Source organism: Hemibagrus wyckioides, linkage group LG28 (genome assembly GCF_019097595.1).
Source record: "Hemibagrus wyckioides isolate EC202008001 linkage group LG28, SWU_Hwy_1.0, whole genome shotgun sequence".
Taxonomy (NCBI): Eukaryota; Metazoa; Chordata; class Actinopteri; order Siluriformes; family Bagridae; genus Hemibagrus; species Hemibagrus wyckioides.
In genome coordinates this window covers 10,535,225-10,557,709 of record NC_080737.1, presented here as the reverse complement: position 1 = coordinate 10,557,709, position 22,485 = coordinate 10,535,225, and the positions used below count along the sequence as shown (strand labels likewise).

At 38.1% G+C, this 22,485-nt stretch overlaps 2 protein-coding genes across 3 annotated transcripts in view; one reads left to right on the top strand and one right to left on the bottom strand.

The window, feature by feature from the left end:
• Positions 1 to 9,856, top strand: part of cabp7b (calcium binding protein 7b) — a 28,922-nt gene extending 19,066 nt beyond the window's left edge. The window contains exon 5 of the mRNA XM_058383900.1: positions 9,042 to 9,856. Within this exon, the coding sequence (XP_058239883.1) occupies positions 9,042 to 9,169 (128 nt within the window). The 3' untranslated portion in view covers positions 9,170 to 9,856. The remainder of the gene's footprint in view (positions 1 to 9,041) is intronic.
• Positions 9,857 to 12,731: 2,875 nt separating this feature from the next.
• On the bottom strand, positions 12,732 to 21,541 carry zmat5 (zinc finger, matrin-type 5). 2 transcript variants are annotated; one of them, XM_058383898.1, is made up of 6 exons: positions 21,440 to 21,541; positions 21,148 to 21,301; positions 20,979 to 21,041; positions 17,552 to 17,632; positions 15,060 to 15,168; positions 12,732 to 13,927 (listed from the first exon to the last, which is right to left on the bottom strand). In XM_058383898.1, exons 2-6 carry the CDS (start codon positions 21,272 to 21,274, stop codon positions 13,786 to 13,788), a joined length of 522 nt encoding a protein of 173 aa, XP_058239881.1. In that variant the 5' UTR covers positions 21,275 to 21,301; positions 21,440 to 21,541; the 3' UTR covers positions 12,732 to 13,785. The 2 variants fall into 2 exon arrangements, with proteins under 2 accessions (XP_058239881.1, XP_058239882.1); XM_058383899.1 differs by having other exon boundaries at positions 15,060 to 15,165; positions 21,148 to 21,486.
• Positions 21,542 to 22,485: the final 944 nt, after the last annotated feature.

The following is a 22,485-nucleotide window of genomic DNA, read 5'->3' as shown; positions in this document are numbered from 1 at the left end:
AATGATCAAGTGCAGATAAATATGTAAGTATGTACATCAATAAATAAGGCTGTCAGAATTTGCATAGAGAAGTATGTGCAAGATGTATTTACAGCAGATAAAGTGTAAAGTGTAATTATATATTGTGCAAAAATGTGTGCATTATGTACATTGTATGTACAACAGTAACAGAGATAATATACAGTGTGTATATATATATATATATATACATACAGTTGTGCTCATAAGTTTACATACCCTGGCAGAATTTATGATTTCTTGGCCATTTTTCAGAGAATATAAATGATAACACAAAAACTTTTTTTTCACTCATGGTTAGTGTTTGGCTGAAGCCATTTATTATCAGTCAACTGTGTTTAATCTTTTTAAATCATAATGACAACAAAAACTACCCAAATGACCCTGATCAAAAGTTTACATACCCCAGTTCTTAATACCGTGTATTGCCCCCTTTAACATCAATGACAGCTTGAAGTCTTTTGTGGTAGTTGTGGATGAGGCTCTTTATCTTCTCAGATGGTAAAGCTGCCCATTCTTCTTGGCAAAAAGCCTCCAGTTCCTGTAAATTCTTGGGCTGTCTTGCATGAACTGCACGTTTGAGATCTCCCCAGAGTGGCTCAATGATATTGAGGTCAGGAGACTGAGATGGCCACTCCAGAACCTTCAATTTATTCTGCTGTAGCCAATGACAGGTCGACTTGGCCTTGTGTTTTGGATCATTGTTATGTTGGAATGTCCAAGTACGTCCCATGCGCAGCTTCTGGGCTGATGAATGCAAATTTTCTTCCAGTATTTTTTGATAACATACTGCATTCATCTTGCCATCAATTTTGACCAAATTTCCTGTGCCTTTGTAGCTCACACATCCCCAAAACATCAGCGATCCACCTCCGTGTTTCACAGTAGGAATGATGTACCTTTCATCATAGGCCTTGTTGACTCCTCTCCAAAAAAAAAAAGTTCAATTTTGTTCTCATCACTCCAAATCACTTTGTGCCAGAAGGTTTGAGGCTTGTCTCTGTGCTGTTTGGCGTATTGTAAGCGGGATACTTTGTGGCATTTGCGTAGTAATGGCTTTCTTCTGGCAACTCGACCATGTAGCCCATCTTTCTTCAAGTGCCTCCTTATTGTGCATTTTGAAACAGCCACACCACGTTTTCAGAGAGTCCTGTATTTCACCTGAAGTTATTTGTGGGTTTTTCTTTGCATCCCGAACAATTCTCCTGGCAGTTGTGGCTGAAATTTTAGTTGGTCTACCTGACCGTGGTTTGGTTTCAACAGAACCCCTCATTTTCCACTTCTTTATTAGAGTTTGAACACTGCTGATTGGCATTCTCAATTCCTTGGATATCTTTTAATATCCCTTTCCTCTTTTATACAGTTCAACTACCTTTTCCCGCAGATCCTTTGACAATTCTTTTGCTTTCCCCATGATTCAGAATCCAGAAACATCAGTGCAGCACTGGATGAAAGATGCAAGGATCTGTCAGGAGTCCAGAAACTCATTGACCTTTTATACACACACACTAATTACAAGCAAACAGATCACAGGTGAGGATGGTTACCTTTAATAGCCATTCAAACCCGTTTGTGTCAACTTGTGTGCATGTTATCAGGCCAAAATCACCAGGGTATGTAAACTTTTGATCAGGGTCATTTGGGTAGTTTCTGTTGTCATTATGATTTAAAAAGAGTAAACACAGTTGTTTGACAATAAATGGCTTCAGCCAACCACTAACCATGAGTGAAAGAAACTCCTCTTTGCAGGTCCTCTCCAAGTCATTAAGGTTTTGTGGCTGACCCTTCAGCTCCCTCCACAGATTTTCTATGGGATTAAGGACTGGAGACTGGCTAGGCCACTACAGGACCTTAATGTGCTTCTTTTTGAACCACTCCTTTGTTGCCTTGGCTATGTGTTTTGGGTCATTGTCAGGCTGGAATATCCATCCGTGACCCATTTTCAGTGCCCTGGCTGAGGGAAGGAGGTTCTCACTCAAGATTTGATGGTACATGGTTCCGTCCATCGTCCCTTTGATGCACTGTGGTTGTCCTGTCACCTGGGGATGGTGTACTTGGGGTCATAGGCAGCATTCCTCCTCCTCCAAACACGGCGAGTTGAGTTGATGCCAAAGATCTGGATTTTGGTCTCATTTGACCACAACACTTTCACCCAGTTCTCCTCTGAATCATTCAGATGTTCACTGGCAAACTTCAGATGAGCCTGTACATGTGCTTTCTTTAGCAGGGGGACCTTGCGGGCGCTACTGGATTTCAGTCTTTCACACCGTAGTGTGTTACCAATTGTTTTTTGGTGACTATGGTCCCAGCTGCCTTGAGATCATTGACAAAATCCTCCAGTGTAATTCTGGGCTGATTCCTCGTCGTTCTCATGATCATTGAAACTCCATGAGGTGAGATCTTGCATGGAGCCCCAGACCGAGGAAGACAACCAACTGTTGTCACCATCTCACCAAGCTGCTTGGCGATGGTCTTGTAGCTCATTCCAGCCTTGTGTAGGTCTACAATCTTGTCCCTGACATCCATGGACAGCTCTTTGGTCTTGGCCATGATGGAGAGTTTGGAATCTGATTGATTGCTTCCTTCTGTGGACAGGTGTCTTTCATACAGTTAACGAGCTGAGATTAAGAGCACTCCCCGAGAGTGCTCCTACTGTAATCTCAGCTCGTTACCTGTATAAAAGACACCTGGGAGCCAGAAATCTTTCTGATTGATAGGGGATCAAATACTTATTTCACTCATTAAAATGCAAATCAATGTAGAGCTTTTCTGAAATGTGTTTTGTTGTTATTCTGCCTCTCACTGTTCAAATACACCTACCATTAAAATTACAGACTATATATATATATATATATATATATATATATATATATATATATATATATATATATATATATACTACTCACACTACTCGGCTTTCAGGTGAAATTTCAGGATGCACCTAAAATGCACTATAACCTTTACAGGTGAACTTAATTTGACCTTCTCTATACTTTTGAATGCACATGTCCAACTGTTCAGTGTTTCTGTACTTTTTGCATAAAGCCTCACACTACAGGATTTTAAGCCCAATTTGCAAATTAATGAGCTCGCTGACAGATCGGGCTGTGATCATGGGAAAATCAGCGGGTGATCAGCGCTCGGCAGTCTTTATGTGTGAACTACTCAACGACGCATCAAAGAGGCTCGCTGACACATCGCTGACACCTCACAGACAAAATCTAGATATCTGGCATGTTAAATATCTGGGACGGTTGGCCGACTCGACATCACATGGTGTCAATTGTAGCTACGACCTCCAGCCAATGAGAGAGCAAGTCAACAGGTTGAGGTCACCGGAAGAAAAGCAGCAGCAGCAGCAACATGGCTTCAAAAATAGTGTGGACACGAGACTCCTGCCGACGTCCATTTTCAAAACAAACCTCTACCAAAAGTCTCGCATCATTTCCCGGATCTACCTGTCACGTGTGTTTTCGTGACGGCGTTGAGGCGTTGAGTGACAAGAGTTGTTGTCAGATCATGTGGTGTGCGACCCCCTCTTGTGGATCATTTACGAAGCGTTGCGTAGTGTGAACACCACAAGGACAAAAAGACATACAGTGAAGTCATGTAGTCTGAACAGCAAAGCGATCTGCCGACGGTTAAAGTCTTGTAGTGTGACCAGGCCTTAACTTGCTGTTCTCTAACAAGGTGCTTAATGGCAAAATTCACAACTGGTGTTTGATCCATGAATCGACCAATAAATTTTCTGGTTCAATTAGAATTGGTATTTAAACTGTCCTCTTCATCATGCTGTTCACATTTTGACATCATCAGACCAAGACGACACCTAACAATTGATCAACAGTATCTCGCCATTGCGAGGCTTCAAACAGGATGTTCTAATAATAATAATAATAATAATACATTTTATTTATAGGCGCCTTTCTCAACACCCAAGGACACCGAACAATGAGTTACAAAACAAAGCACATAGAAACAATACGACAGAATATATACAGAAGATTGTGACTGTGTGAGAGGGCAAGTAGGATTTAGGAAGAGCAAGCAAACTTAAACAGGTGAGACTTGAGTCTAGATTTAAAGATAGACAGAGAGTCAAGGTTACGGATCTCTGGAGGTAAAGAGTTCCAGAGCCGGGGAGCAGAGCAACAGAAAGCCCTCTGCCCCATGGTGGCGAGATGAGCAGAAGGCACAGAAAGATGAAGAGAAGAGGCAGATCTAAGAGAACGAGAGGGAACATGAATATGGAGAAGATCAGACAAGTAAGAAGGGGCAAGATTGTGAATAGCTTTAAAAGTGAGAAGAAGAATCTTAAAGTCTATGCGAAGCTTGACCGGAAGCCAGTGAAGCTGCTGCAGAACCGGAGTGATGTGGTGAAATGAAGGAGTTTTAGTGATAATACAAGCTGCTGAGTTTTGAACCAGTTGAAGTTTAAGAAGAGATTTATGAGAGAGACCAAAAAGAAGGGAGTTACAATAGTCAATACGTGAGGTAACAAGATTGTGAACAAGAATAGCAGTAGCATTCTGTGTAAGGGAAGGACGAAGACGGTTGATATTACGTAGATGGAAATACGCAGACCGGGTAATGTTATTAATTATGTGATTGAAATGAGAGTGTACTGTCCAGGAGGACACCCAAACTCTTAACCTGAGTAGAAGGGGAAACAATAGAATTGTCAATAGAGAGGAAGAAGCTATTTATTTTAGATAAAGTTGATTTAGTACCAATTAAAAGAAATTCAGTTTTCTCACTATTTAGTTTGAGGAAGTTGGAAGAGAACCAGGATTTGAGTTCATTAAAGCAGTCAAGAAGAGAGGAAGGAGGGAGGGTAGCATTAGGTTCGCTAGAGTAATAGAGTTGGGTGTCATCCGCATAACAGTGGAATAGAATACCGTATTTTCGAAAGATATTGCCAAGAGGAAGAAGGTAGATGAGGAAAAGAAGAGGTCCAAGGACAGAACCTTGCGGGACTCCAGAGTTAACAGGGGAAGATTTGGAACTAAAAGAGTGTAATTTGATGAACTGCATGCGCTCTGATAGATATGATTTAAACCAGTCAAGGGGGGTGTTAGTAATGCCAATTGAGATAAGTCGATTAAGAAGGATGGTATGAGAAATGGTATCAAAGGCCGCACTTAGATCAAGAAGGATAAGAATGGTGACTGAGCCAGAATCAGCTGCCATGAGGTGGTCATTAGTAATTTTTAAAAGGGCAGTTTCAGTGCTATAAAAAGGGCGAAAACCAGACTGGAAATGTTCATACAAGTTATTACAAGTTAAATGAGAATGAACTTGAGAAGCAACTATTTTTTCAAGGATTTTTGAAAGAAAAGGTAAGTTGGAGATAGGGCGGAGATTATTGAAATTACTAGGATCAGCACCAGACTTTTTCAGAATAGGAGTAATAGCAGCAGTTTTAAGTGGGATAGGAACAATTCCAGTAGTAAGAGAGGAGCAAATGATAGCAGAAATAAGAGGAATCAGAGAGGGAAGACAGGCCTTGACCAGAACAGTGGGAAGCGGATCCAGCGAACAAGTAGAAGACTTAGACTTATGTATAAGATCTGAAATATCTGAATTGGTAGGAAACTGGAAAGATGAGAAAGGATAAGGAATAGGGTAAGATTCAGAAGAACTAGAAAGGGAGGATGGTGAGCCTAGGTGCAGATGAATTTTGTATATTTTATCATTGAAAAAGGACATCAGAGAGTTGCAAAAGGCAGATGAATATAGATGAGAAGGCAAAGAACATTGGGGACTAAAAACAGTATTGAAAAGTGAAAACAGCATCTTAGTTTTGCCTTCATAGGAACATTTTAAACCAGAATAATACCTGGATTTAGTATTAACAATACAGTTCTTATAGTGCAGAGTATGACTTGTGTACAAATCTTTGTGGACAGTAAGACCAGTTTTCCTATAAAGCCGTTCAAGCTGACGACATTTGGCTTTCATTAGCTGGAGCTCAGAAGTAAACCACGGTGCAGAGTGAGAAAAGGTGACTGTCCTTGTTTTCAGAGGAGCAAAGGAGTTTAGAATACTATTAAGACCATCATTATAATGAAGAACCAGATCATCAGGGTTGGATAAATTGTTAATGTTCATAAGATTATCAATACTACAGGAAAGAGCATCAGAATTGATGTCCTTAATATTGCGAAATGAGATGATACGAGGTAGCTTGATTACAGAAAGAGAGAGTTGAACATTGAATGAGAGAAGTAAGTGATCAGTTATAGGGAGATCATTAGCAGTACAAACCGAAGGAGTAAGACCAGAACAGCAAATTAAGTCCAAAATGTGTCCCTTTGAGTGAGTAGGAAAGTCAATATGCTGCCGGAAACCAAAACTCTCAAGACAGGCAAAGGGAAGTGGCCACTGAGCTTAGAGTGTCACAGAGTGTCATCAGCAGGTTGTGACAGAGATACAGAGAGACTGGAAGAGTCACAGAAAGGGGAAGTGGACGTCCTTTGGCCACATCCCATGTTGATGACCGCTTCATTGTGAACAGTGCCCTGCGGAACCGGATGATGAATGCCACTCAACTCCAGGCACATTTAAGGGAGGTGAGAGGCACCCAAGTGTCACGTCAGACCATTCGAAACTGTTTACATCAGCGTGGTCTGCATGCTAGACAACCTGCAAGGATACCTGACCACACCACCAGGCCCAGGCGTCGGGCCATGGAGCATTTACGCTGGACGAGGGACCAGTGGGCCTCAGTGCTGTTCTCTGTTCTCTGAAAGTTGATTCACATTGAGCAGAAATGATGGCCGCCAACGATTTTGGAGACATCAAGGAGAGCACTATGCATCAGCCACTGTTGTGGTGGTGTTACAGTCTGGGCAGGTGTGTCTACTCAATACAGAACTGCCCCACATCTTGTGAATGGTACAGTGACAAGCCACTACTACCTGAATAACATCATTAATCCAGTCATTGTGCCCCTGCATGAACAATACAGGCCTAATTTCATCTTCATGGACAACAATGCTCCAGCTCATCGAGGTCGCATCATTAGGGAATGGCTGCTGGAGTCTGGGGTACCTCAAATGGAGTGGCCTGCACTTTCTCCAGACCTGAATCCCATAGAAAACCTATGGGATCAGCCGAGTCGCCGTGTAGAGGCTCGTAACCCTGCACCCCAGAACCTCAATGACCTGAGGGCCGCCCTTCAAGAAGAGTGGAATGCCCTGCCTCAGCAGACAATAAGTCAACTCATGAACAGCATGAGACATCGTTGTCAAGCTGTAATTGTTGGTCAAGGGCACTTGACTAATTATTGAGACACTGACATTTTTTGTTGTGGTATACCCACCACTGTTGTTGGCTTTCGTTTCAATAAATTGTTTGAGATGAGGAAATCACCATTGCATGCTTCTACTTAAATGCCCTACTTTCATGATATAATATCACTGTAGCGTGAACTTTTTACATTTTCCATAAATTTCACCCAAAAGCCAAATATCCTTAACTTTTTGTGAGTAGTGTATATTGGTATGTATGTATATTATGTATATATGGTGTGTATATATAAATATTGGACATAAGAATGCAGCACAGGTATATGATGCAGTTCTGCTTGTTAGAAGTGTACAACATGGACAGCACAGTGATGGTGATGGTAGCATGAAATGTGAAGCTTTGAGCAGAGTATACAGGAAAGGAGAGGAGAGACTAAAGCTGGACAGACTAAAGGATTAAAGCGCTGCTGCATCGCTCTATTTTTTTTCTGAATCCCATTGCATCACTAGTAGCAGGCCATCACACATCATCCTGAATGTGGAAAACCATTAATAAAGTAAAAATAGACCAACGTGTAGAACTTTATCACAACAAAAATCTTTTGCACAATATTGATTATAAACATTGATCTGCACATCATTCCGGGTTCATGTTTGTTTTTAGTACTTCTGTGTTACGAAAAGTGTTCTTAATACTGTCAAGTCAAACACAAGCTGTAGGTGCTGTACATCGATAAACTTAACAGTGATTTGAAACTAATAGTGATATGAAAGCAAATGGTACTAATCGAATAGTAAAACCCTTTCCTAAACCTTCCTAAGGCTCACAAGACTTTTCTATTTCTTATTGTGGGCTTCAAAATCAGTGCATGCAAGATTGATCTCTGTGCACCTGACACTTCTCATCCTGGAGCATGGTGCTATGCTGGGTTCTGCTTGGACATGAAGCACACCAACCAATGATTTGGCTGTATGCTTATTTCTTGGTGAAATGTTCTGTAAAAAGTTATATATCAGGTGTACAACCTCTTTTTACACATTTTCCATAAATTTCACCCAAAATCCAAATATCCTTAACTTTTTGTGAGTAGTGTATATATATACACTTTGCAATGATTTCTTTTCACACACTTTGAAGCTGGCATACCACACTGCGATGGAGCTCGTCAAGGTGCTCTCAATAATGTAGCGAGTTGAGGTGTTTTGATGCCAAGACAGAGATGTGGACACCCAGAAACTTAAAGCTGGAGACACGCTGTACTTTAGACCCGTTGATGTAGATAGGGGAGTGTCTACTGCTGTTAGATTTCCGGAGGTCCACAATGAGCTCTTTGGTCTTTGTGGCATTGAGGGTGATACCTCTCACTTCAACAATAAAGAGCAAACCAAGCTAAATGTCTGAGGTGTAAATAAGGCAAGCCTCCTTCAAAATGGTCTGGAACAATGTTATAGTAATTTGCACCTGACGTGATATACCTGTTGGTCATTTTATCCATTTTAAGTACAAATAAATGTGGGGGTGTTTTCCTCACAAGAATTTGGATTTTTCTAAAAAAAAATTACATTACACAGATCATTTAGACTTTTCTTTGGTTTTATTTTGTTTAGTTATATTACGTCAGTATTGTTAAAATGAAGATCAAATGCCCATATGTTTAGCTATGTTAAAAAAACACAGGCTTTCATGATATAGATTGTATAAAATGTTTCTGTGTATAAAATAATGCACAGATTTTAAATATTTGAGCTCACTCTCTCTTTTTTTCCTCATAGCAAGCCCCATGCAACAAGTCAAGCACACATGTGTGCGAAAGAGCTTGATTTGTGCCTTCGCCATTGCATTCATCATCAGCGTCATGCTTATTGCAGCCAATCAGATGCTCAGAAGAGGGATGAAGTGAGTCAACTTCCCCATCTCTTCACTTTAGTAAATCTAAAATATCCATTACTATGTTCCCTTTCATCTATATTTTTTTGCAGCTAAACATACTGACACTGGTGTATAGAAAAAGATAGAAGAATAACTGTAAGCTTTAGGCCCAAAAGTATAACTTTTAAGCCCTTAATTTATTTTGTGTCATTTAAAAAATAGTGAATATTAATACAAATATTAATATTAAATCATGGTTAATTATTATTTCACGGTACAGATACAATATTTATATATCCACTATTAAGCATGTTTGAGGTAACTCATGAAAGAGAAACAGTTAGATGGATTTTTATGGGTTTGTGGTATCCCCTAGGGCTTTTCCAAAAACACTGGTCATTGAGATCATTGTACTATCAGGTTAGTAAGGAAAGATTTATCCATTTTTAAACAGCCAGAGGTCAAAAACAGCAAATACAAAATACACACTAAACATTATAAAACAAGGAATATAGAAAACAACAAAGAAAAATACAACAAATAAATGGCACAGAGTTGATGCACATGCATGACTCAGTTCCAAAATCGAATGTAATCGAATGTAAACATAAACATGCCCGTATCTATATGTTAAAAAAAAAAAAAGAAAAGAAAAAGAAAGAAAGAAATAATGACAAATGACAATAAAAAAAAGATAGTAATCTTAATTGGGGCAATGAATTAGAAGGGGTCTTCAGGTGTGAGGATGCGACAAGTTCCAGTCAGAGCCACTCTGGTGTTGTTGAAGAAATGCAAACCACTCTTTACATAACATTTACAGTACAGATGTCACATGATTAATACAAAATACACATGAGAAAATCATATGTACTGTTTCCATACATCGCCATTTTTACAATCGCAACAGGTCTTTTTGAAGCCTCGTGCTGGGGACTATCAAAACTCTGTCAGAGGGTGAGCTAAGGGTTAAGGACCAGAGAAGATCACTGCAGAACCAGAAATTCAGAGGACAGAGAGACCTGATCAGGTTGCACCCTAGTCACTTTTTTATGGGTCTGTGCTCCTGATCTGACTGCAGTTATTAAAGTTTTGCTATGAATTGCAATTCACAATGCATCACATTCTTACATATGCAGTATTTTTTAACAAAATGATTTCTTCAACATAGATTCTCAGGTTGCTTATTTACATTTTATTTTGTTTATTTTGTGTCTAGGCATGAAAGGGTAATAGCACATTACAAGCAACATATAACGAGGCGTAAATAAACTATAAGCCGTAGTGAATCATGTTTTGTGAAGTGATGTTTTACAGTACTTGAAGCAGTAAATAATGAAATTCTTAAATTACTATAAAATGTTAGTAAAGACTGCTTTATATTATACACAATTCATTAATATTTAGAATTATGTAAGTAGAAATACATCACACTGGAGTTGCTGATTCAACTACACTTTGCAATGTTTACATAAATTATTATAATATTAATTTTATTAATTAATATTTGTAGTCAGATCTTCCACTCCTGTGTAAATAGGTGTACCTGTCAATTTGGTTTGACATTTCTGAATCACACCAGTGAATTGGAGGAAGTCAAACTCCCTGAAACATTTCCTAAAATAATCTAATCTTTAAGGATCAGTGGAGGTAGCATTAGTGCAGAACATAGACACAAACAGTGAAATTATGATGTTATTAATGATTTAGTGGTCATGATTTATTGGAGATTAATCAGACAATATAGAAATGTTGTGAAGCCAGGCATAATACAACTTACTGCTTTATTCTACTTTTTAATGGATTCTTGTTGATCTGGTTTATCTTGTGTAGCCATGGGTATTCAGGGACTGTTAATTACAAATCTCTATTAAGTATAATGTATACACCAATCAGGCATAACATTATGACCACTGTGACGTGAATAACACTGATTGTCTCCTCATCATGGCACCTGTTAGTGGGTGGGATATATTAGGCAGCAAGCATAAGGATTTGAGCGAGTTTGATTAAGGGATCAGAGCATCTCCAAACCTGCAGCTCTTGTGGGGTGTTCCCGGGCTGCAGTGGTCAGTGTCAATCAAAAGTGGTCTAACCAACACAAGATTAGGCAGGTGGTCATAATGTTATGCCTGATCAGTGTATATAAACTGTAACTCTGAGAAATACACTACCAGTCAAAAGTTTGGACACATCTTCTAATTCCATGGTCTTTCCTGATGTTTATTTCTTTCTACTTTGTAAACAATGCTGAAGGCGGCCGAAATACACAATAATGTCCTTTGAACAGTTGATATTGAGATATGTCTGCTACTGATGCTCTGTAAAGCCTTCATAACGGCTCTAATCTGAGGTGTTGTTAATTGGTGATTTCTGAGGCTGGTAACTCTAAATGAACTTCTCCTCTGCAGCAGAGGTCAGTTTTGGTCTTGCTTTACTGGGATGGTCTTCATGTGAGCCAGTTTCATCATGGTGCTTGATGGGTTTTGCAAATGCACTTGACAATACTGTTCTTGCAAGAACTATTCCAGAACACCTGACCTTTGAATCTTAAAATAACAACTGACTGCTTTTTGTTGTCATTACATATGGATTACTTAAGTCCATGTGTGTTATTTCATAGTTTTGAAACAAGTATTGTTCTAGAATGTAGAAAATAAATCCCTAAACAAAAAACATTGAATTAAAAGGTGTGTCCAAACTTTTGACTGGTAATGTAGATGTGAGCAACAAATAGAACACTGGCTTGACTGTAATGTCAAGTGTAATGTCACCTGCTTGACAGGTTATGTGATCTGCCACATACAGTGGATAAAAAAATCTAAACACTCCTGTTAAAAAGGGTTTATGTTAACAAAACGTCACCACTCTAAATAATGCATAGGTGTACACACCCCTAAACGTATAATGGGTTAGTACCTTTCGATTTTATCAATGGTAAACAGGGTAAGGGTCAATTAATTGGCACATCTTGACTTGGATATATTTTGCCATTCTTCATTGCAAAGGCATTCTGTCATCTCTTGTGAACAGCCCTCTTCAGGCCACCCCACAGATTTATTTATTTATTTTTATTGGATTTAGACCTGGACTCTGTCTAGGCTATTCTAAAGCCTTGATCTTGTTTTGGGGAAGCCATTCCTCTGTTGATTTGGAGTTGTGCTTTAGGTCATTGTCATGCTGAAATGTGCAATTTTAAAGGTTTTAGCAGAAGTCTTAAGGTTTTGCACCAGTGTTGAGTGGTTTTTGGAACTATTCAGTATTTCTTCCAGATTAAAGCCCTAGGTGTAAATGTGCTTTATTTGAAGTTAATGAGTCATTGTTATTGCTACTACTACTATTACTACTACTAATAATAATAATATACTAACATCATATAATAACATTGCCACAATTGTAAAAGGGTGTGCACACTTATGCAAGCGAGGTATTAAATTTTTTTTTTTTTGCCCCCTAAAACTTACAAATTTACAAAAAAAAGTGTTATAACATTATTGAACTTTCACAAAAGCCTGACATTTTAAAAGTAATGTGTAAACTTAGATCACCTGTATGTCTAGGGTAGTGGTCCAGGGATGCTCTGTGGTCACTGAAGCTTTGCAAGATTTTTTTTAATAAATATACAAGTACATTTTTTACAGCATTATAAATGGAAATATTAGCAAGATTCCTGGTTGGAATAACTATGATGCAATATTCATGTCCACTATTATGATTTTCCTACGTTTGCAAGTTACTTGCTGGAATTAATTTTAATAAGGACATTTGTGGTGTAAACAGGTCTTTTAGCTCTGTGCTAATTAAACCAAAATAGTCATGTCAGCAATCCATGAATCCCATTTGATGTTCTCCACACTCTGATGGCACCATATTATTGGGATTTTATTGACTGATGCAATCAATGTTTGCAGGTGAACGTGTATGTTTTGACTACTATATTGTATTGTGTCAGAATTAGTATTCGTATATTAAATATGCAAACTTGTATGACACATTACTGTAAAGTACAGCTATATTTAATACACTTTATAAAAAGAAAGTTATCAGGACTTCAAAAACATAATTTAATTTAATAATAATAATAGTGTCGTTTTTACTAATCAGTTTGAGCAATATTATTTAAACATGCATATATTTTAATTATACAGGTGAGACGGGTGAAGTAAATCTTTAGGTAATAACATGCAGCAACTAATTTGTTTATACTTAAACTATATTTTTTTAGCTGCAAGTGCAATCAAGATTTATATATATTTCAATTTATAGCATCTTTAAGTAACAACAATGTCTCCATATGGTCACCAAGTACAATATAATAACTAATATGAAAGTATTGTTAGACCATGTACATGTCATGTATGTAAACTCTATTGATATAACACCAATAATGCTGAAATGTGCTAAATATCATGTGAGCAAGTGAATTAAACTGGTGGTGTTCATTGTTTGTTTTTATTGACTGAATTAGTGACTGAATTTGTGTTTTGTTCTATTCAGAGTCTATAGGGCCTGCACACTGTAATAAATTCCAGTTGACTGTGTGTGTGTGTGTGTGTGTGCGTTTTCAACAAATTGGGATATGATGATGTGATGGTCAGGTGTCCATAAACTTTTTGTCATATAGTTATAAGACTGCACACAAAGTTGATTTCAACCCCATTCATTATGGACTTTGCCTCTCCATCCTCCAGGATGTAGGGGCAGAAGTGATGGAGGGAGATCTGGGATGGAAAGCAGAAATGTTGGAACCTCAATAGCTTTAACTGCCGTTTCCTCTTCCAGTTTTAGTACACTAAAACACAAAAAGACCTAGGTCATGTTAGGCCATTTAGAAAATATGCAAATCATCTATAATGGGACATCATGAAAATTAGTGGGGTTGAAATACATTTCATGCTTCATAATTATTTAAATGATAATGGTTTTACATCAGTGCTTCCTACAGGTAATCTAACATTTTAATCAGACAGAATGCATGTTAAACCTAATATCATGTCATGACTAGTCTTGAATGTCAAGCCATTTGACTGTTAAATCACACTGAACAGGCAAAATCCTTTTACATTCGATCAGTTCATACACGATTCATAAAAGTAAATAACTAGGTTAGCTATATTATGTGGCTAAAACTACTTTACTAATTTGCTAAGTAAATTCTGCTCTGCTGGGGGTTTATCAATTGCATACATTTTATTTATTCATTTATAGCACAGTGATGTTAAATGTTTCATTCTTAAAATGTTGATGAACAGCAGCTCTGAGAATAGTGTCAGCTGTAATACAAATCACAAAAAAGGTGTCTTCACAGCAGGACAGTTTCTCTATAAAATGATTTCTTGCTCTCAGCTGGACTGATATCAAGAAAGAGAGAGACTAGGGAAGACTAGTGAACAACTATTTATAACTTGCAGACATTCCTGCAAAATCACGTCATTTATTAAAAAATGATAGCAAATTACTGTGGTATAAGAGGAATAAAACAGTGTAGGATCTGTTTTTGGAACAAAAAAAATCAACTTTGGGTCAAATCAGGTGTCTCCTGTATTGCAACAGTCAAAATTAGAAATTCTACTGCCTAATTCTAGATGTTGGGACACCTCTAGATGCGTTTATCCAAAGTGATGTATCCTGCAATTTAAACCTTTACTTTTGATCAGCTTAACTTTTCTTTACCATGTCAGCTTCCACTGCCAATTGTAGCCATCATCCTCCTTGCATAGTTAAAGATGCCAAATTAAATACAATCTGAACCTCAAGAACCTGAGTGGATACTTATCTTAGCAAAATACTAGCTCATTAAAAGCTATAACAAATTTAAAATGTGTGTTTTATATCAAAATTGCCTTCAATTAGTTACACCACAGTTTTACACTGACATTTTCAGACATGACAAAATATCATGCTTTTAGGGATTCTATACATACCTTCCTGATGACAGAGCTACCTTTTTCACTCTCCTGGAAAGCCATTCCTCTAGTGAAGGTTTAATGGAGGTTCCCTCTTGGTCCAAGTCCACCTCCTGCAGTCTTTCTTCTGATAAAACATGGAAGGATTGCTTATTTACTGTTCAAGTGAATTTATGAATAATTAACCTTCCAATGAAATAACCACAGTTTTAGAGAAAACACATAAGTGGATCTGTTCTGCCTAGGTAACTTCCTTATGCTTATACTTCCTAAATGCTTATTTCTGTGTACATTTAATTAGTAGCAACACTGCCAGATACTGGCAAAAGTTACTCTATGTAACTACCAAACAAAAATGCAATTGGGCAATTAAAACTTTACTCATTTTGATGTTTTATTGGATTTGCTCATCAAATTAAGTTTAGACAAAGCAGTCTGACATCTGAATGTATGCAGCCTGCTTGTCCAAACCTATTATTATGTTTATTATACAATTATTATAACAACATTAATTGTTAAAGAAGTTGCTATTGGCTTATTACACATATTGTCAGAAAAACAGCTGCGAGAATAAATTAGACATTTCACTGTGAGTGAATTCATACGTCATTTCTTCTGAAGGGATGGTATAATGCACATATATTATGGATTTGTTTTAAGGCAGAAATGTATAATGGCCGAGAACTGAAAAACACAATAACAAATCCAAAAAGAAAATAACAAATCCAAAAGCACAATACCAAATCCAAACACAACTACAATTCAGACAAACCGGAAAAGGTAGGTACAGTTTGCGAATGGAATTCTTACCACTGATTGGGCGAGACATCTGGAACTTATACTAGATATACAAGTATATTTTTTATACAAGAACAAATTTTCAGTAGTGCAACTTTAAATCTAAAAAATAAACAAACATTTATATTTAAAAGAAAATGGAATTCATTCAATGCTACTTTGAGGAAGGACATTCATATGCCGTGAATGATAGCATATAATGGCAAAAAGCTCTAAAAACACATGTAAAGAAGGCAGGTATGTTTTGAAGACAAAACTATTCCAGATTGAATGATGTAAGGAATACTGTAAGAGCAGAGCTGCGTTCATATACACACACAAATCAACTTTCTACTGCCGCAGCCAGCTGTACTTCCTGTATATCTGGAGTGACAGATGTCTCTTCCAATCAGCGGTAAGAATACCATTCTCAAAATATACCTACCTTTAATGGTTTGTCTAAATCGTGTTTTGGGATTTATTTTGTTTTCACTTTATTTTTCTTATTACCTCTCGGCCACTGTAGAAATGTCCTGTAAATCCAATCTTATCTACCTGTGTGGGATTTATCAAGTGCTTAGATTTCATAAACAGCCTAGCAGTGGAGAATTCTACCATACAGTGCAGAATTGCAGACTGCTGCATTTTTTTTTTTGGCTAGGGCAATGACAGGGTCTGTGTACCACTGAAACACATCCATGTTTGCACCACAAATATTATGCCTCCCAGACCACCTCTAAATATTTAGCCTTTTATTTAGCACTTTGAGGTCACAGACAGAATTTAGCTTACATGTGAGCCTGTATGACACATGCTACAAATCAATATATCAAGCTTACATCCAAGCTGGGTAACCATCTGGAGCAATTCATTTTATTCATCACCTGCCAACTTCACTTAATGTGTCTCAGGTTGGTTTCATTCATTATGCACTGACAGAGTTCTTGTGGACTGGGAGTGTGTTCCAGCAGAGGGTCTTAATCAGGCAAATGCTACTGAGCAACAGACACCAAGGACGTTTCAGCTAGGACAAGGTACATAAAAGAAATAATCAATGAGTCTCAATATAGATGCAAGTTATCAAAATAGTAGTATGAAATAGTATCATTCATGCTCAACATTCTCAGTCTACACAGTGTTGGTCTCCTCCAGTTTAAGCGGGTTTAGCCATTATGTTGAGCTCAAACCTCACTATGCCTACATGCCTTTTGGTAAATACAAAATAACACCAGACTTTATAATACACAAGTCAAAAGTATGTGGATACCACCGTTGCCACAAAGTTAGAAACACATAACTGTCTAAGTGTCTTTGAATGCTGTAGCATTAAGATTTCCCTTCACTGGAAATAAATGTTCTAACATATGCATGACAATACCCTGTACACAAAGCAAGGTATATAAAAACATGCATTGTCAAGATTGGTATGAAAGAAGTGGCCTGCACAGAGCCCTGATCTCAACTCTACTTTTCAACATTTGGGACGAACTGGATTACTGACTGTGTGCCAGGCTTTCTTGCCCAACAACAGTAGTGGACTTCACTAATGCTCTTGTGGCTGGATGAGACAAAAATCCCCACAGCCATATTACAAAGTATAGTGGAAAGACTTTCCAGAAGAGTGGAGGTTATTATAACAGCAGGGCGGGCTAAATATGGAAATGAATGTTCAAAAAGCACATACTGGTCAAGTGACCATAAGGCAAAAGAGTGTAAACACATAAGGATCTCACCATTAATATGTTGCTCCAAATTCTTCATATCCTGTTCAGTCATATGTGAGTACCGGCAGCTGGGCCCAAATACACACTGACCTGAAAGTGAGGTTATCAGAATGCAGTTAAACACAACAAAATATTGCACAGTGGTTACACAATTCCCCCCACCACCTTAGCCCCAATTGTAATTGGCCAAGACATGTTTGGTCTTCTTTGTTTTGCTAGCGATGATGAAAAAATCCACATATACCTGCTAAAAGTGCAAGGCATTTTGATGTAAAAAGTTTTGAACCAATATAAACTAGCTCTTTTTCAACCTTTAATATAACCTATAAAATTCAAGTGAAAAACAAAGAGGAACATTTTAGATTCATTCATTTATTTAAAAAAAAAAAAAGCTAAAACCTGGTTGCACAGGATGTACACACCCTTTTATAATAGGGGCATTAACCAGAATTAATCAATCCAAGAATTCATTAAATTAAACTAATTAATTAAAAATTAATCAATCAGATTCAAACTCATGTTCATCAGTTAAGTGATTCTGATTAATCACAAATAATGACCAGCAATTCCCGTATTTTTTTGACATCATCTTGGTTTTATCTGTCTACTGTGATGTATACAGTGGCTGATACAGTGGCAATGTATCGGTACAAAAGAATTTCCAAAGCATTAGCCCTAACATATTAAATTAAATTTTATTTGTAAAGCACTTTTAGCAATGGCCACAGAAATATACAAATTGGCAATTTTTATTTATTATTGTGTATCCAGGGGCTTTTGAGCAACATATCACTCAGCATAATTTCAAAGCTTAATATTGCGTTTGGAGACCCAAGTGCAAAACTGCCTGCTGCAGCAGAAGTTCAAAGCTGGCACCATAGTCAGAATATAAGGGCCATCAACAGTGGAAAAATAGAACCCCAGAGTAACATTACCAAAAACAAGACATCCCTCCAGAAATGAGAAAAAAACAAGAAGATAGCTTATCTTGAAGGCTAACAAGGAACCTATGGCAACATTAAAGGAGCTGCGAGAATATCTGGCAAGTGCTTGTGACAAAGATCTTCCACATTCTTCATGCTTGGGCTATGAAGCAGGGTAGCTAAATGGAAGAGAAAAAAAATAGGCCTGTCTAAATAAGCCCAAAACAGTTTGGAAAATGTGTAACAGACTAATAGAACCAAGGTTTGAACTTTTTTTAAAATTTGGCCAAAGAAACGATGTGGGCAAAATTCTAAAAGAAATGTTTGACACAATAAAGACAGCTTATCAATGGTGAGGCATTATGGTGGCATCATCATACTATAGGAATGCTACAAGTCAACAAAAGAATGTCTTCAGAAGAAGCTGATCAACATTTTGGAATGGCTCAGTCACATCTCAATCTGAATCAAAAACCTGTGGAATGACTTGACGAAAGCTGTGCACAGGAGATCCCAATTTGTAAGGTCTGGAGCACTTGTACAAGGAATAAAATTAAATGCATTTTTAACGGCGCAATTCCGGGCATGTTATTGAACATTGAACTTTTAGCTGCGAGTATACGCCCATATTATTTACCACATGAATTCTCCTGGAGCATGATAATCAGTGTTTACATCCCGCTATCAGCTGATCAGACAGCAGCGTACAAAGCCATACACCACACTGTTGCTAGGATAGTGTCAACATCCAGAAGCATTTGTGACTATAATCAGTAATTTTAACGTTTTTTAATTTTAAGTAATGTTAATCTGGATTCTACTCTCCCAACTTTTCACCAGTTTGTTGATGGTTTCACACAGGAAAATAGAACACTGGACCTTCCATATGCAAATGTCAAGGACGCTTACAGTGCCACTGCTCTACCCCCACTCAGTAATTCAGATCACAATCTCATCTTTTTAACACCTCAGTATGTTCCTGCAGTTCAAAGGCAGCCTGTCTCCACAAGGACGGTGAGGGGGTGGACACAGGAAACCAGTGAGACCCTGAAGGACTGCTTTGAAACAACAGACTGGAACGTACTCTGTGAACCACATGGGGATGACTATATTAAGACTATATTAACTTTAGCCATGACACCCTTATTCCTACAAGAACCATATTGTTATCCAAACTATAAGCCTTGGATCATCAGTAACCTGAAAGATCTATTAAACAAGAAGAAGAATGCCTTCAGGTCTAGTAACTGGTACAGCAGCAACTGAAGACAAGACTGAGGGAGTGTAAAGACTCAGACCGGCAGAAGCAGACATCACGGATGTGTGGATGGGCATGAAGCAGATCACCAGCTTTAATTTGAAAGACCCCCAGCTGGGGGGCAGCTTGGACAGAGCCAACGAACTGAATGTGTTTATTAACAGGTCCAGCACAGAATCCCCTGCTGGGCCATCCCACACAGGAACAGTGTTGACACCCTTGTAGACACCAAATACACATCCACACCAACACCACAGGCTTGCTGAGTATCCCTGACCACAACCCCCCAATTCCTTCCTCCACTGGACTGACCACATCCTCTTACTTGACTGTGAAGGCCAACCAAGTAAGAAGACAGCTGAAGAGACTTGATCAAAGCAAGGATGCTGGCCCTGATGGTATTGGTCCCAGGGTTCTTAAGTCCTGCACTACTCAGCTGTCTGGTATCCTGAAGTACATCTACAACCTAAGCCTGATGCAGGAAAGGGTACCGGTGCTATGGAAAACATCTTGTCTAGTACTGATACTTAAGAAAGCCACCCCATCTGGCCTCAGAGACTACAGACCAGTTGCTTTGAAGCAGGATTAACAAGATAATTTGCAAGGCTGGATCTATAATTGGACACAAATTTGAGACGTTTGAGTCAGTGAGGAACAGGAGGTCACTGAACAATCCATCTCACCCACTCTACAATGCACTACAGAGTCAGCGGAGCTCATTCTCCAAACGACTTGTTCAGATTCGTTGTCACCGAGAACACAGATTACAGGAGGTCATTCATACCATTTCCAATAACACTGTACAACAGTTCACCTGTGTGTGACAGCTGATAACACTCACACACTATACTTTATTTCTAGACTCATATTTATCATCTACTGCCAGTTTGCATGTGTATATGATTAAATCCACAACTGTGTTTCATATCTGCACAACTAGGTTTAATTTAAACTTATTGTATTCTATGTTTCAGGATTTCTCCTTTCTTCTTAGTCTTTTTTTTGTGTATAACTGACTAAGCTATATATCTTGTAACTGACTAAAGTTTTTTTTATACTCCCCAAATAGTTTCTATTTGTTTTTCACTTCACTCGAATTAAAGGTGGAAAAAGATCCGACATGATTCGTCTTTTTTTGTAACGAAACCTGCCATTTTAACAGAGTTGTTTAGATATTTACAATCTACTGTATGTCTCGTCAACCGAACTATGTAGAAATTCATAATCATTGTGTCAGATTGTCCGGAATCTTTACCTGTCTGCAGAAACTTCCTGCACGCTTGCTTTGCTCTCTCGTCCTGAAGAATTGCAGCTGCATCTATAATACAGATGCTGAGTATTAGACGAAACACGGAGAAACAGAAAAGGCTAAGAAAAATCTTGGACTTCCTATTAGCCCGACATACTGGCCCAGTGCTCCTTACCTCGGAAGTTGTCGAACCAAGCTTTTTTGGCTCTGTGGTGCTGGACCCCGTTCAGGTGTTTCTTTCTGTTGTGCAGCGTGTCTTGGAAGCTGCGGTCACAATAATCACAGTGATATCGCTTTCCCATTGCTCTTCACCTCAACCTCAGAAACCTCTGCAGATGGCGTTTCAGAAAGATCAGTTAAAAGTTGTCTAACATGAGCACTACTTTAAACTGGACTCTAGAGCTGGGCTAAACAACTTTAAAGGTGGTTAAACACCTTTAAATGAGTAAAATGACTGAAGAACTCACTGTGCCCGGCTAGCTTGTTGATAATAAAGGGTGAACATGGCGGCCCTTCACGCACCAGCCAATCCTGGAGGAGGATTCGGGTCGAAATGCGCATGCTCCGAAAGGTCCGCGTGCTGTGAGCAGTGTCCTCTGGTGGTTGTTTTAATTGCCCCATAAAGGACGCTTTACTCATGCACTTTTATTTCGGTACCTGTTGTAATCCTGGTACCTTGGATCTCTCTAAAATCTAGGATATTTCTCACTTTGCCTACCTTTATGTGTTCGTGCGTTCCTAAAAGTATAACATAAATACCCAAGAGCACAAACATCACGTACACTTGAAAAAGCACAAACTGTAGTGTTCTTTTATATTATTCAATATCAAAGTCTAAGAGGCTTTATTGTCACTTCAACCATATATAGCTGATGCAGTACATGGTGAAATGAAAAAACGTTCCTCCTAGACCAGAGGTGCTACACAGAACAGGAACAAAGTATAGGGTGAAACTTAACATACAACATAAGAGCACAGGATGACAAGACAGTGCAGACAAACAAGACACATAACACTATAACAGTTAAAGTGTAGTTCAAAAATATGCTTAAGGCCTTACAGTTCTTTAGATATAAAAGACACAGAGCAACAGGAAGATGCAATTATAAAATATATATATTATATATATAATTATATATATATATACATATATACACATTATATTATATATACAATTATATGTAAAATAAAGTTGTTGTTTTTTTCAAAATGTATAAATGTACACTGCAAAACAAGATACAAACCTGCACATTAGAACAGAACGTATATAACAACATAAATATATTGTGTGTTTTATGTAAATTATCAAACAAATGCAAAGATAAGACAAAAAAATTCTCAAGTACAACGTAATAAACTTCCTGCTCTAAAACATCTTCTAGGCTGTGGAACTGTGTGCTGGAAATTACCTGCATTTTATTTTTTTTTTACTTCTCTGGATTTTTCAACACAATAGAGGAGCGTTTGTAACAGATCGAAAAACAATTACACCAGTAACAAAAAAATGAAATGC